Here is a 14,115-nt window from a genome sequence, read left to right as displayed (position 1 = left end):
AGGAGAATTGGCCGTCGTGGCTGGAGTATAGGCCGGATAATATCCCGTCGGGTGTTATAAGCCAAGAGATCGAGAGTGGCAGTTGAAACTTAGCAGTCGAGATGGTTGAAACTTGTGTGGCCATTGCTCTATAGCCTGGCGGGATCATCGCTGCTCTGCATCCTATCATAAGGTACTCGAGGATAAGTGGAAGATAATCAATCAGATCTAGCCATCTGAGATCGATCATTCCCGTCCCGTTGCTCCTTGCCTTTGACTGGGTACATGTGCAATCAGAAGCTAGATCATCAACCTTTGCTCATCCGTTTCGCCAAGATTACCATCGCATCTGCCGGCATCAACATTTCTCCCCCGGCTCTTTTCCCTTTTGCACTGTATTTCTATTGAGGAATTGAGTCATCCGCCGTGGCTGAGGTCCCCATCCACGATGATCTTGACCCAAGTTGAACAGCAATTAGCCTGCCCGTCACCCCAACAACCCGCCCGGAGCGCCGGACTATCGAGAAGGAGGCCGCACCGTCCACGCACCGTCCGCGACACCGTCCTGAACGCTGAGGTGCGCAGTGACGTCTTTGTGGTTCCTCTGTGGTCTCTGTGGCCCTCTGGTAACTAGCGGCAGCGCGTGCAGCCGCCAACGGTGCGCGATCGCCGGAGCTTCCCAACAAATCTTCCGTGGGAAGAAGGAAAGGTGCGACATTTCCTTCATCTTGGGTTTCCTTGGCTGCCATTGCTCCGATCTAACAACCTCCACGCCCGCCCGCCAGCTCAAAGGTCCGCTTACCTGCAGCAAACACCGAGCTACATCCTCCATTAGGACTCCTCCATTAGCTTCGCACTCTCCTCTCTCGATCTTTCCATAAATAAATCCCCTCTAATGTTTAAAGCAAGCCCATTCCCGCGCTCCCTCCCTTCCCGCCTCTTCTCCTCCCCTGCGCAACCTTCACGTCCTCTTCTCAGATTCACCAACACCACCTTTGGATCTCAGCATCAACACCTAAACAACCACCGTACCTCCAGCTTCTCCCACATCGCCTATCAACGCGCACCGCCATCATCGTCATCGTCTACCCCTCCTTCTATCAGACCCGACCGCAAGATGGCCGAAAGCGACATTGAGAAGTACCTCAAACAGACGCACGACCGCGTCTTCGAGAACAACCGCAAATGGGCCGAGGAGAAGAAGAAGCAGGACCCCAACTTCTTCGTCAGCCTGTCCCAGGGCCAAGCTCCCGAGTACCTCTGGATCGGATGCAGCGATTCGCGCATCCCCGCCGAGCAAATCACCGGCCTCGAGCCCGGTGAAGCCTTCATCCACCGCAACATTGCCAACATGGTCAATAACATTGACCTCAACGTCATGAGCGTCATTAACTATGCCGTCCGCCACCTCAAGGTCAAGCACATCGTCGTCTGTGGCCACTACGGATGCGGAGGTGTTAAGGCCGCCATGACTCCCAAGGATCTCGGTCTGCTCAACCCCTGGCTGCGTAACATCCGCGACGTCTACCGCCTGCACGAGGCTGAGCTCGACGCCATCAAGGAGGAGGATGCTCGCTACGATCGGCTCGTCGAGCTCAACGTTCTCGAGCAGTGCCGCAACGTCATCAAGACGGCTGCTATCCAGCAGTCGTACGCCAAGAACAAGTTCCCCATTGTCCACGGCTGGGTCTTTGGTTTCAACGACGGTCTCCTCAAGGACCTGGAGATTGATCACGAGAAGATGCTGCACGACGTTCAGAAGCTCTACCACCTTCCCGGTGCCGACTTCTAAGTTGCGACCGACCGACCGACCTACCTTGGGAAGCTGTACGCTGTCCCAGTGCGGGGTTGAATGGGACAGGAGAGATGGGATGAGGAGGGGTGGACCGGAGCGTTCGCCCACGGGTGACTCACGGATGGAGTCTCGGCTCTCGACGGCTACCGTTTGTGTGCGCGCGCTGCATGGCGCTCATCGCGACATGGGCAAAATTTTCTTGTTGAGGGCGGCATCTTCCACACCCGTTGCAGATCCGGATGGGGTTGGTTGGCAATACTCTTAGGTTCTGACCGAGACATGCCACCCCACCACAACCGTTCATCCGGTTTAGCTTAGTGGGAACCTGGAGCTGTCAACGAGCCGGGGACCCCACTATCGTGCATCTCCGAGGGAGGAAATATTGGGAGGTTGTGGCGGTAGAGATTGGTTATCAAACAGCTGTCACCGGCGGGATTGTACCGGAGTTGAGGATTCGAGTTTTTTTTCAATGGGATGCGGGTGCTCCTGGGGACCGGAGCGGGTTTGGTGAAGAAATGAGGTGCACAAAGCCAAAAGACTTGATTCTTGGAGCTGGCAGTCTTTTCGGAGTAGGACATATCAAGGGAAAACGCAAAAATAACACTTCATTACCCATCACCGTTTCTCTTTACTGGATAATTCGCGAATATTATCTGCCACATCACTGCCCAACAATGGTCGATTCCGTTGGAAACAATCGCAGTATCTGTCTACCAATCAGGTTGTCTAGGTAAATCTTTGACTACCTTACATCAACGTAATTTATAAGGTGGCTGATATATACATCTACAAGGTGATTGGTAGTATGAAGCAAACTTCTAGATCGATTTCCTTCACATCTTCGTCTATACCTCGTGAAGATGAATGACATTCCTAGCCGCTTCACCGTTAGATGAACCATGTTACTACGCAGGAAACGGAATGACTCACCACGAAACGTTCCAGGTATGTCTCCCACCGAGACTCTGGCACATCTTCTTGCTCCCCGTGTTATACGGCGCCACGTCGGCGGACGCCCAACCATCGGCGCCGTACTCGCTCGTACCTCTCTTGATCAACTTCGACGCCAGAGCCTTTGCGTAGCCTCTCTGTCGGTAAGGTGGCTGAGCGGGGTCTTGTGTTAGACTGAAAGATCATGATTGAAGAGTATTGCAGTATCCTCTTCGTGTTGGGTTTGGGTATTTTGCACAACTTACCTCGCAGTGGAGACTTGATAACGATGCATCGGTGCCTACGCAGGAGTCAGAGAGTTATGATGCTTCCGAGGAGTGGTGGGTGATGTATGTAAACAGATCGTGGCGGGAGCGATGAATGTAAGACGCCTTGCGTATCTAGAACGGATTGAAAAACTCACCGAGGAATGACCATGCGATAGGCGTTCCATCCTCTAGTTTGAGAAACAAACTGGGCCACGACATCAACGTCTTTCTATCTAGTTGTCAGCCATTGTGTCCATCTCTGACAAGTTCCAAAACAACTTGACAAAAAGAAAGATACAGGGAGGCCGATAAGAACTCACACTTGACGCGGGATATCCGTCCTGGAAATCACAATCTCACAGTCCCTCTCCGTAGCCGGGCCCCACGTGGCTCCCTCGGGCAACGTCACTCGGTCCTCGAAATCCGGAATGTCATCGACGCGGAACAGCCATTTCTCATACTCGTAGTCCTGGCGAGGTGTCACGCGCACGCCGGCTCGGAGCATGGCGTCCCGCGTGGGTGTGGCGAGGGTTCCGGCGAGGCATGCACCGGGAAGCGTTCTATTGTCTGGTTGTTGTTTGCTCACTTGTGTTACAGCATCGAGGACTGCTGCGATTTGGGATTCGGCTGTTTTCTTGTCCGCGTCCGCGAGAGTTTTGTCGGGGGCGTTTTCGACTGTTGAGTACATGAAGAGTTGGGTTTCTTTGGTGCTGCCGAAGTCGAGGTATGCTGCGCAGAAGTTCCGTGGCTCTTGACCTGATGCATCGGCATCTTGTTGCGAGGCAGTAGAAGGGTGTGGTGCGTCTGAAGCTAGGATGATGCGGGCTGTTGGGCGCATGCCGTCTTTGAAGCGGGTGAATTGGAGGCGGCGGAGGAGGACGAGGGAGTTTGGGAGGTGGGATTCCAGGAGAGGGATGAGACCCTCCGGGACGGAGGTATGTACCGTTGCCATTATGACTGATGAGTCTCAGTACTCGTCTACGTGGTGTAAAGTAGAGCGTGGTTCTCGAGGGTTTGTTTCTTAGACTTGTATGTGATGATATTGTGTGCTGCAGCAATGATGTGAGAGATATGTGAGGTGCTAAAATCGGTGGATTAAATATCCGCTATTAGTAGCTGCAGTGCATTAAATTCCAGCGCTGCAGCTCTATGATAGCTCGCGATTGAGGGTGACTCATATTCGCGACTCAACTCACGACACCGCCCGTAATATGAAACCGAAGGAGGAAAACTCATGATCCATACGAATGCCTTCCTGTCTACGCGACTTCACCAGAATTATTATTAAGTTCGGCTGAGATCCTGTAGAGCCACTGGCTGATACAAATCGAATGAGTTCATGAGAGATGCCGCCGAAAATATTAAAGTAGGTCATGCAGATTTTAACAGCGGTGTCGCAAATGGGAAGTGTTAAGTTAACTGCAGTATGTCTTCGGGCTCATGAGCTGTGAATAAGTAATGTGAAATGAAGAGGTGAACTTCATTACCCTTTGAAGTACCTGGGCAAGTTCAATTACTAGGGAACCGAATCTCGCATTCACCCTTCGGTCACAGCCTCCAGAAATACGAGAAAACTGAAGTAAGCCACACTCGATGTGGGTAATGTGATCTTCAGAACCGGCGATCGGGTCTTTGCTGGTTGCGTGGACTGGTGAAGGTTCGGGTCTTTTTCAAAAATGGTCGCCTTCAACTCACTCTCTTAACCCTAAGAACAAGCTTGCAAGCATTACTCATGACCCCCTTCTCGTCGTGGTACAGCCGTAAGTCCACTTGCTGCGCAGTGAAGATAAAAGGTACAATGTAGTTTTCATGATGAAACTTAATTTGCGTAGGCAAGATATCAAGAATTGCTCGAGGTGATATGCCAAAACACCATGTAGACGGGATCAAACATAATCGCCGAATCCAGTCATTGGCTCAGTGAGGGACCAGTCCATTTGGGCCTCGAATGATATGCCCCACAAAGGGACCGCTCAGTAAAAATCTCATCTGCAAGGCTCTCCAACTCCTCATCGTCTGCTTATCACATCGGCCTAATATCTTCAGCCAAAGCAGGATAAGCAAGAATCGAAAAAAAATGACTAGCTACGATCGCGACGTCGTCGTCAACTGCCTCAAGCGGCACTACGAGCTGCTGGTGCGCATGGGCTACTTGGACGTTTCAGCCATCGAACTCCCTCCCGCCGCCGGCTGGAGCGACACGGAGCTCCGCGTGGATGCTCTCCGGGCCATGGGCCGCTCCGAGACCGTCATTGATCTCCTGCGGCACATCCCCTTCGTCCACGAAAACGAAGAGTCGGACCCCGTCGAGATTTATACCGAGACGTTCCCGCTGCGGTATCTGCGCGACGGGCGGTGGTTCGGCGGCGCCAATGGGATTCACGGCGACGGCGCTGAAGTGTTTGCCAACACGGCGCTCTTGGACCTTGGCTTTGCGCCATTTGATGGGCCCGTGCCGGCGGACATGGTCTCGTTGACGCATGCGGACGAGGGAATTTGGTGGTTGATCGATACGAATCAAGGTCAGCTGGACTATGCGCAGAGCTGTTTTGGTTCAAAAGTGCTCTGTGAAGCTGACGCATAGGCCATCACAGGATGCATCTACCCTTACGGAACCGAGTTCGACAAACGCGAGGAGGACGTTCCCGCAGATCAGCAGTGGCTTGTTGTGGACCCGGTCCCCATCCAGGCTTACTTTGACAAGATCTATGCCCAGGTCGGCAACTTGGATGTTGTGCCAGCGCCCCGCTCTGGGAAGTGGGAGGCGAGAGTTGTCGAGGGGTATACCGAGGAAGGCCAGGTGAGTTCATCAGCAACAGGAAATGTAGACTCGTGACTGACCAAGACATTTCCTCGTGTTGTACAGGAGATCAAGCGACTGTACGTCGAACACGGATGGCCCAATGCTTTTCGTAGAGAAGAGTTTGTTCAGGCCGTTGAGAGAACTCGGGCGGCGTTTATCGAAGCTGGGCTGGGACAAGATGATGATGACGAGGATGATGAGATGACGGGCTAGATAGACCAGACTTTTGGACATGGCTTTAGTCAAAAGACACGAAATAATGAATTGGCCAATGATAGAGACCTAGTGATGGTTTGTAGCGCACGGCCATGCTGGTGGGTTTTCGTTCCTGAGCCCAAGTTTGATCACAGCGATAGCTGAACTCAAGAGTGTGCCTGATTTCCTCAACCCAAGAGAACAGTGATAACAGATATCGGATCGCGGAAGATGGGATCGGGTGACGGAAGTTTCTGGTATCAAGACTATGTTATCATGTCCTGTCTCCTATCCTCAACAACACAGCCATCGTCGACCCCACAAATTCAAGCCGGAGCTCCCCATCTGTGTCGTTGACCAGCATCCTGGACGGGGAGGTTGGGCCCATCAATCAAGGATAACATTGCGGGGCCCCTAGGTGAATATTTCGTTAGCTGATTTAGTCATCCACGCGTCTTATCACATTAAATCACTTTCAACTGGCTGCTTACACTGAATTCACTGATATCACTGAGAAACCCCAGGGTCCCCGGACCCCAGATGTGAAGGCCGACGATATCGGAGCGACCCCGACTTTGTTTTCCCCTCGTTGAATGACATCGATCCGCGCCATTCTAGCGTGCTCATTGCCAGTTGCTCGGGACTTCTCCGCTCTGAGGGCTCTGCGGGTGCCTGAGTCAAGGGTTCTAGCTCTGTTAAACCTCGCATCTTCACTGATCAATGCTTCGAATGGGTTAACGCCGTCTCCGTCGAGCGGCGAGAGGTTGCTTTCTGAGCGGGTCGCTGGGAAATTGTCTACTCGATAGCAAAGAGAGGAGGAGGGGCAAAGCACCGACGAGGGGATTCGAAAATGCGTTTAAAGCTCTGCGATGGCCGGCCCTGCCTCTTAGCAGTGGTGTGCTCTCTTGCTACCATCTTTCCTTGCGGTCAAGCAGCAGCAGCCCCATTCGGAGACGAGGGATCGAGCACGTCGTCAAATATGAAGTTCTCAACGTCCTTCAACACGCTCTTTGCGGCGTCGCAAGTCGCCATCTCGCCCGCCACCGCGTACAACCCAGTTGAACTCAAGGGCTACGGCAAGTTCACCGGCACCGTCGTCAACTCGACCTATAGCGGGCGCGCTCTCCCCGCCCCCGTAGACGCCTGGCTCGGCATCGACTACTCAACACAGCCGGTCGGCGAGGGCCGCTTTAACCCCGTAACCTGGCCCGCGTCCTTCAACGGCACCAAGGCGGCGACAAAGTACGGCAAGACCTGCGTCCAGGACCCAACCTCGACCGATGTCAGCACACAAGATGAGGCCTGCCTCAACTTCAACGTCTACCGTACGCGCGGCATCCCGCTCGACCAGAAGACACCCGTCCTGGTCTGGATCCACGGCGGCGCGTTTTACGCGGGTAGCTACAAGAGCTTCGATGGCGCTGCGTTCGCCGCATCTTCAAAGGAGCCAATCACGGTCGTCAACTTCCACTACCGCATCAACTCGTTGGGTTTCCTGCCGTCTGCTCTCTTCGACGAAGAGGGCCTGCTGAACCTCGGCATGCGCGACCAGCACTTCTTCCTCCAGTTCGTGCAGAAGCACATCGCCGCGTTCGGCGGCGACCCGGAGGCCGTCACTATCGGTGGGCGCTCTGCTGGCGGTCACTCCGTCGGTATCCTCTACTTCCATAACTACAACGAGGATGAGGGCAAACCACTCTTCGCCAGAGCAATCCACCAGTCCGGTGCCGTTACCGCCCGTGCGTTTCCCAATGCTACATACCCTCTCTACGTCAAGCAGTATGAGGAGTACATGAACTACCTCTCCTGCCCGCTCGATGCCGACAATGCCGCGACCTTGGCCTGCCTCCGTGCCGCGGATATCGACGCGATCCGGAACATCAGCACCAAGCTTTATAACGACTACGACCCGGCTCTGACTTGGCCCTTCCAGCCCACGCAGGGTGGACCGTTGCTGGAGAAGTTTGGCTCGCAGTCAGGCTACGACGGTACATTCTTCAAGGTGCCTGTCATCACCTCCAACGTGAACGACGAGGCCAAGTACTACATGGCCGGCGACAAGGAGACTAACCAGGAGTTCCTCGACTACCTCCACAATATCTCCCCCGCCCTCAACAGCACCGACCTCCAGCTCCTCGAGGACCTCTACCCGGACCCCGCCACACACCCAGATTCACCCTTTGCCAACTCTCCCAACAGCACGCAGTACAATCGCCTTTCGGCTGCATGGAGCGATTATGCATACATCTGCGCTGGACAGGAGACGGCGTACCGCGCCTCCATCGCGGGCGTGCCGACGTGGAAGTTGCACTTTAACACCAACAACTCGTGGCCTGCGTGGAGGGGTATCCCGCATACCGCCGACACCAAGTACACTTGGGACGAGCCGGTGGTACAGTACCCCGAGGTCAGCCACATTTACCACGGATATCTGTCCAGCTTCGTTCTGTCCGGCGACCCCAACACTTTTAGGTACCCTGGCAGCCCCGAGTGGCCTCAGTACAAGCCAACGGGTTACGGACTTGAATCGGAGCCTGCGTTGCAGCTTATCGTCCAGCCTAATAATGGAACCAAAGTTGAGAAGGATGATATTCGCAGAGAGGCGTGTCTTTACTGGAGAGACCCCGAGAGAGCTCCCCGCCTGAATAAATAAATGCAAGAGAAAGACATTTAGAATAATATACATAAGTTACCGTACCATACGGCTCACGCATCTAGAACTACTGAGCGTACTACTTAGAGACTGAATATTTGTTCTGTTGGCACAGACCTGTCTTCAGAGAGCATGTTATGGGATGAAAGCTCTCATGAATCACGTACTCTACCGTAAGCCACATGCAGACGTTTATACAGGCAGGCTCGCCTTTACTGCCGTTTATTGGCTATCGACAATTACTTACCACCCAGCGATTGGAGCAGATCTGCCACGTTGCTGCGCATTTGTGGCTGTGCGGCGGCCACCAACAAGACCCAAGGGCACATTGGTGCCTTTCATCAAGAAATCAGGCTGCAATCTCGTTAAAATATGAAGACTCGCCATCGCTCATCGTTGGACTATAGATCGACTTATATGCTACGCCGAAGACACGAATGTCATACGAAGGGCCTAGAGTCTAAGAATATAACAACAAGGTCGACATGTTAGCTGCGCTCTCTGACGATCGGGCTGGTGCCTCTCACCAGAGCAGCTTCCAGGCGCAGAGCCCAGCGCTCCCGCTTCGTCCGCGGAATACTGTAGGAGAGACCGATAAAGAGAAGTTGGACAAATCGAGCAGGGTCATGAAAGGTGAAGAAGATTGGACAAATACTTCAGATCTGGCAGAGCGCCGGAGAATACAAAACCGAATAGCTCAAAGGAACTACAGTGAGTAGCCAAGAGGAGTTGATTGGTCACTGGAAGAAGAAGCCATGCATTGACAAAAAATTAGGAAAGAAGCTGAAGAGAAGGCTTGAGGATCTGGAAAGGAGAGCATGTGATGAGGGACGACCTACTCCGGCAGAGACACCTTCATCCAGCAAGTACGAGAACGAGTTCCTGTCATGCTCCAGTCCATTCTCAGACGTAGCATACATGTACCCATCTCCTTCCGAAACACCCAAATCTTGCAACATCCCCTCACTGCGATATGCCGATCAGGAGCTTTCCTCTTCACCGATCCCCGATGAAAGTGAAGACAAGAGCTCATCGCCTTCTGAAACCTCAGAAGTAGCGCCTACCTATGCTTTGCCGTCAGACCATCGGTTTCGGTCAATCGAAAAGCTGCTAGTAGGGGACTGTCTTAGCAACTTCTTGGAATGGCAAACCTGTCCCCAGAAATCGAACAAGCGAGCAGCAAACCCTCCGGCAACACAAACTCAGCAATCAAGCAAGAGATCTAGGAAATACGAGAAGTCGAACGACGAGAACGACAATGAGGGTAATGGAGGAAGTGAGGCGGGTGAAGATTCTAACGCAAATATTGTGAGCGGCTCGACAATGACTCCGTCCAACAAGAGCAGAAGCATCATTCTTGCTTGCCCCTTCTACAAGGAGGATCCTTTGAAGCATCTCCAGTGCCTCAGAATCGAACTCAAAAGGATCAAAGACGTCAAACAGCACCTCAATCGAAAACATCGCCAACCGTCGTATTACTGTCCAACATGCTGGATGATCTTCGACAAGCCAACGGACCGAGACATCCATATTTCACAACGCGGTTGCTCTCTACAAGATCAGGTCAACTATGAGGGGATATCTGAAGATCAAAGCCGACAGCTCACTCGGAAGGTAGACAGACGATTATCTGAGGAACAGCAATGGTTCAGTGTGTGGGATATTGTGTTCCCTGATGTACCACGTCCAGAGTCAGCATACTTGGGAAACCAGATCGAGGAGTCTATGGTCATGATCCACGACTTCTGGGATGCGAACGGAAAGGCTCTGGTCTCCGATGCTCTGTGGGAGCGAGGGCTCATACCAGAGCCAAACGTTTCAGACGATGAAGGGGAGCTTGAGAGCTTCCTGGCCGAGACATTGGAATCTGTTGTGGAAGAGCTGCTGGCGTCCTGCCGGGTGCAGATCGCGGCGAGTCTATCTCGGTCGAATCGTGATCGTTACGAGGCGTCATCAGCTCCAGAGAGAACCCCAACTTCAGAATCAGGTGCCAAAACTCAAAGCTATGACACGAGTGAGCAGGATCAACAAACAGTCGATCTTGCCCATGTAGGCGAAAGTGCCTTGGCATATGGAATGCCTGTGGCACAAGAGTCTGTTGATGATTACAACTTTCTCACTGGCCTTGAGATGGCTGGGCCATTAGCAGGCCATGACACTCAATCCTTCCTCGAGGGGTCACAATTCAGCATGTCCCGCAGCTGGTCGACGAGGGAAGAGGGCATTGCAGAGTTTGATGACCAGAGTTGGGAACTATTAGCCGATGTGACCGACTTCTTACAAGCTGAGAGACCATAGTGGGAAAGTCTTGCTAAATTATTTTACTTTGATTGCTTCCTAAGAGAGAATTTACGAGTTAAATGGGCATGCACACAACACACCTAGGTGCAACCTACATGCACTTTGGACAAACGGGGAAGGCCGCTGCTCCTAATTCAGCCTATGTCCTCGGTATCTCAAATGATGAATTCAGTTTGAAACCTGACCAAGTGACTACGTCACTGAAGTACTATGTCTGCTACGAAGATAAAGCCATCATGTTAGCCGTGAGACAGTAAGAACCTGGAGACACTATATTCTTTCCCTTGGCCATGGAGAATTAGCTGCCCCTCCCCTTTTCCCCCGAAGCTCTTGTAACAAGAATCTCAGTTCTAGCAGAGAATCTGACGCTGCGCTTCTGCTAGGCCGCCCTTACTCGACATATATCCTGGTCCGATGTCTAGATAAGAAGAGATTATATACGGCCGATTGTAATTTCATGTTTCGATGTATTTACTTGCTTTATACTTACCAATCAAACAGATATACGGCATGGATTCTTGTGTGAACTGAGGTGAACTTTCTTTTGTCATTGACTAAACCATTTGCTTCGTCCATTTTACCTGGAAATCTAACAGGTTGTTTTCTGAGATGTTCCAGCTGGAAGAGAGCGCGCAACGCATGATCATCCGATATCGAGTAAGCAATGGTCTGCTTTATGAACTCCACCTGGCCAACTGCCAGCCTCTCCGATACATCCTGAGAGTCAATCTTGTCTATAAACAGGTAAGCTGCGTGATGAAAATCTGTGAATCATATTCCTAATCACTCAAAATGGCATTATCCATTGGCCCCTTGTAATAGGTGCAGCATGGCTGTCTGAAATAGTTTCGCATTCCTCGTATCTTCGACTAATGAAATGAGAGAAGACAGACCGTTGTGTTTTGAACCCACATCATGTCAGAGTTCACGTAGGATTCAACCTACGCTTACGTTAGATCTTCGACTTGGCGCAGCGGTTGAGCGAAGATCGCTTGCCGTGTCTCGTCAGCTTGAAGACGAGCCTTTGGCAGGGGTTCATTGAAGGAAGCTATGCAGGACCTTTTGGCAAGATCCTCCAAATGTTCGAAGTGACCTGGATCATCTCAATCAATTGTCTGATCCCGACACGATGCGGAAGGTCGAAAAATGCCACGTCCGAAGTCGCAATGTTTGATCTTTACAGTGGGCAATTTGTGGCAAATAATACATATACCTCAATGATACTGCTGCCTACGTAGGTCTGCTTTTTTTTGAACCCTCTCGCCTTTCTCGAGAACACCAGAATTCCTTTACCAAGCGCTTCCTCTTTTCGTGATACTTCTTACCATGGCTAAGTTGCATCAGTCATCGCCTACCCCAATTTTCCAGAGCCATCACGGCGCACCCGAGGTATGAAGAAAATGCGAAACATGGCGGGATATCTTAAGAGCAACACGCTAATTTCGTATTCAATTTGCCGGCAGGGTAGTGTGAATGGAAGACCTACTGCGTTGATACTGGACATTGGCGGAGTTTTCTGCAACTTCTCCGCCGTCCCAGACGCTCCAATTCCAGGAAAGGTGTTCAAGCGCGTCCTTGAATCATCCGAATGGCATAGCTTGGAGGCAGGTAAGGCGACACAATCAGAGGTGTTCGGGGCCTTGACGAAGAGGTTCGCCCTTGCGGAGGGTGCCTTACAACAAACCACCCAGCTGGCATCGTCAACCTTGACACTCAACGAAGATTTTGTTGCAGCCGTCAGAAATCTTAAAGAGAACTCCGACGGCCAACTTCGCGTGATTGCTGCAACCAATATGTCTACCGAAAGCTATAACATAGTTCACTCCAAGATTGGAGGCTGGGACATCTTTGATGATTTCTACACGTCAGCCAGCCTGGGTGTACGAAAGCCGGAGCAAGGTTTCTTTGATCGAGCTCTCAAAGATGCAGGCTTGAATGCGAAATCAACTGTGTTTGTTGACGACCGACCGGAGAATGTCATCTGCGCCCAATGTCGCGGGATGCAAGGAGTCTTATTTGACAATACGGACAGAGTGATCCAGAAGCTGAACAGCCTTTTTGGTGATCCCATTGAGCGTGGTAAATCTTGGCTTCGAGCTCACGCAAAGGACATGTGGTGTATATCCAACACTGGCATTGAGATTCGGGAGCAGTTCCAGCAGCTTCTTTTATTGCATTGGACGAACGACTGGTACGGAGTCACCCCGGACAATAAGTTTGCCTGAAATACTAACTACTTTACGTTTCTTAGGGGACTTGTCGATATCGCCCAGCACAATCCTCCTTCAGGCCAATGGAACTGCTTTTCTTACGGGTCTCCAGTGCTGACAACGGAAGTCTTTCCCGAGGATCTCGACACTACCTCTATCGCTCTCCTCACGCTTGATGTTGATTTCGATGTCAAGCAGAAGGCCATGGATAATATTCTCCAATTTTTGAATCCAGATGGATTAGCATATGTAGGTTGCTCCTCTTGGATGTACTTTTGAAACCAACTAAGAGTTGATTCTGTGCAGTGTTACTTCGACCCAGGCCGGCCGAGGCTTGATCCTTTTATCTCAGCCAATGTACTGCGAGTTTTCTACGCAAGTGGGCGAGGCAATCAACTCCAGCCCGCGCTACACTTCATGGAGGATATGCTCAGCACAGGCGCTTTCGAGCATGGAACTCGCTACTACCACCTGCCGGACTTCCTACTCTACTATCTCAGTGAACTATGTTCCAAAAATCCTAATGCCAGTGAGCTTGACAGTTTGCGCGATCTACTCTGTCAGCGGTTGAAAGAGCGCATGGGATCTACAAACGATGCGTCAAGTGTCGGGCTTCGTCTGCTTGCATCGAACAACATGCGCCTGACTAACACAACGGATAGAAGGGTCCTACTGGACTTGCAGAGAAGTGATGGCAGCTGGATGGGATACTTATACCGGTATGGGTTTTCTGGGATCCTAATTGGAAGCAAAGGGGCCATTACTGCTTTGGCAGTGAAAGCCTTGCAGGATGCCTATCGCGACGCGCAATGATGTGGGGAGAATTTTCACCAGCGCGAAACGTATTTCCAGCGTCTTCTATAATTCGACATTTTATCTAACAACTGAAGTAAATTTTCGCGTATGTAAAAGAAAGCCAGATGATGTAGATGATGGAGGTTCCTGCTAGGAACAAGGGGCACACGTCTTCTGGATTTCTT

General features: G+C 51.7%; 7 protein-coding genes across 7 annotated transcripts; 5 read left to right on the top strand and 2 right to left on the bottom strand.

The window, feature by feature from the left end:
* Window positions 1–874: 874 nt before the first annotated feature.
* Window positions 875–1,771, top strand: CPAR01_03295 (carbonic anhydrase; the record flags this gene model as incomplete). The annotated part of the gene is made up of 1 exon (XM_060487582.1): window positions 875–1,771. One exon carries the CDS (start codon window positions 875–877, stop codon window positions 1,769–1,771), a length of 897 nt encoding a protein of 298 aa, XP_060354910.1.
* An 848-nt stretch (window positions 1,772–2,619) lies between these two features.
* Window positions 2,620–3,925, bottom strand: CPAR01_03294 (acetyltransferase; the record flags this gene model as incomplete). The annotated part of the gene is made up of 5 exons (XM_060487581.1): window positions 2,620–2,647; window positions 2,705–2,877; window positions 2,971–3,005; window positions 3,129–3,202; window positions 3,294–3,925. 5 exons carry the CDS (start codon window positions 3,923–3,925, stop codon window positions 2,620–2,622), a joined length of 942 nt encoding a protein of 313 aa, XP_060354909.1.
* Window positions 3,926–5,050: 1,125 nt separating this feature from the next.
* Window positions 5,051–5,989, top strand: CPAR01_03293 (uncharacterized protein; the record flags this gene model as incomplete). The annotated part of the gene is made up of 3 exons (XM_060487580.1): window positions 5,051–5,495; window positions 5,568–5,773; window positions 5,819–5,989. The coding sequence occupies 3 exons, from the start codon at window positions 5,051–5,053 to the stop codon at window positions 5,987–5,989; spliced, it is 822 nt and encodes a 273-aa protein (XP_060354908.1).
* A 469-nt stretch (window positions 5,990–6,458) lies between these two features.
* CPAR01_03292 (uncharacterized protein) lies at window positions 6,459–6,584 on the bottom strand (the record flags this gene model as incomplete). Its single annotated transcript, XM_060487579.1, has 1 exon — window positions 6,459–6,584. The coding sequence occupies one exon, from the start codon at window positions 6,582–6,584 to the stop codon at window positions 6,459–6,461; it is 126 nt and encodes a 41-aa protein (XP_060354907.1).
* Window positions 6,585–6,950: 366 nt separating this feature from the next.
* Window positions 6,951–8,624, top strand: CPAR01_03291 (para-nitrobenzyl esterase; the record flags this gene model as incomplete). Its single annotated transcript, XM_060487578.1, has 1 exon — window positions 6,951–8,624. The coding sequence occupies one exon, from the start codon at window positions 6,951–6,953 to the stop codon at window positions 8,622–8,624; it is 1,674 nt and encodes a 557-aa protein (XP_060354906.1).
* A 485-nt stretch (window positions 8,625–9,109) lies between these two features.
* On the top strand, window positions 9,110–10,922 carry CPAR01_03290 (uncharacterized protein; the record flags this gene model as incomplete). The annotated part of the gene is made up of 2 exons (XM_060487577.1): window positions 9,110–9,335; window positions 9,400–10,922. 2 exons carry the CDS (start codon window positions 9,110–9,112, stop codon window positions 10,920–10,922), a joined length of 1,749 nt encoding a protein of 582 aa, XP_060354905.1.
* A 1,329-nt stretch (window positions 10,923–12,251) lies between these two features.
* CPAR01_03289 (uncharacterized protein) lies at window positions 12,252–13,948 on the top strand (the record flags this gene model as incomplete). Its single annotated transcript, XM_060487576.1, has 4 exons — window positions 12,252–12,314; window positions 12,389–13,116; window positions 13,177–13,384; window positions 13,442–13,948. The coding sequence occupies 4 exons, from the start codon at window positions 12,252–12,254 to the stop codon at window positions 13,946–13,948; spliced, it is 1,506 nt and encodes a 501-aa protein (XP_060354904.1).
* Between the last annotated feature and the right edge of the window lie 167 nt (window positions 13,949–14,115).

This window comes from Colletotrichum paranaense (assembly GCF_030867605.1).
Source record: "Colletotrichum paranaense strain IMI 384185 chromosome Unknown Scaffold_2.1, whole genome shotgun sequence".
NCBI classification, from domain to species: Eukaryota; Fungi; Ascomycota; class Sordariomycetes; order Glomerellales; family Glomerellaceae; genus Colletotrichum; species Colletotrichum paranaense.
Note: the sequence above shows the minus strand (reverse complement) of the source record. Positions and strands in the feature narration are given on the sequence as shown.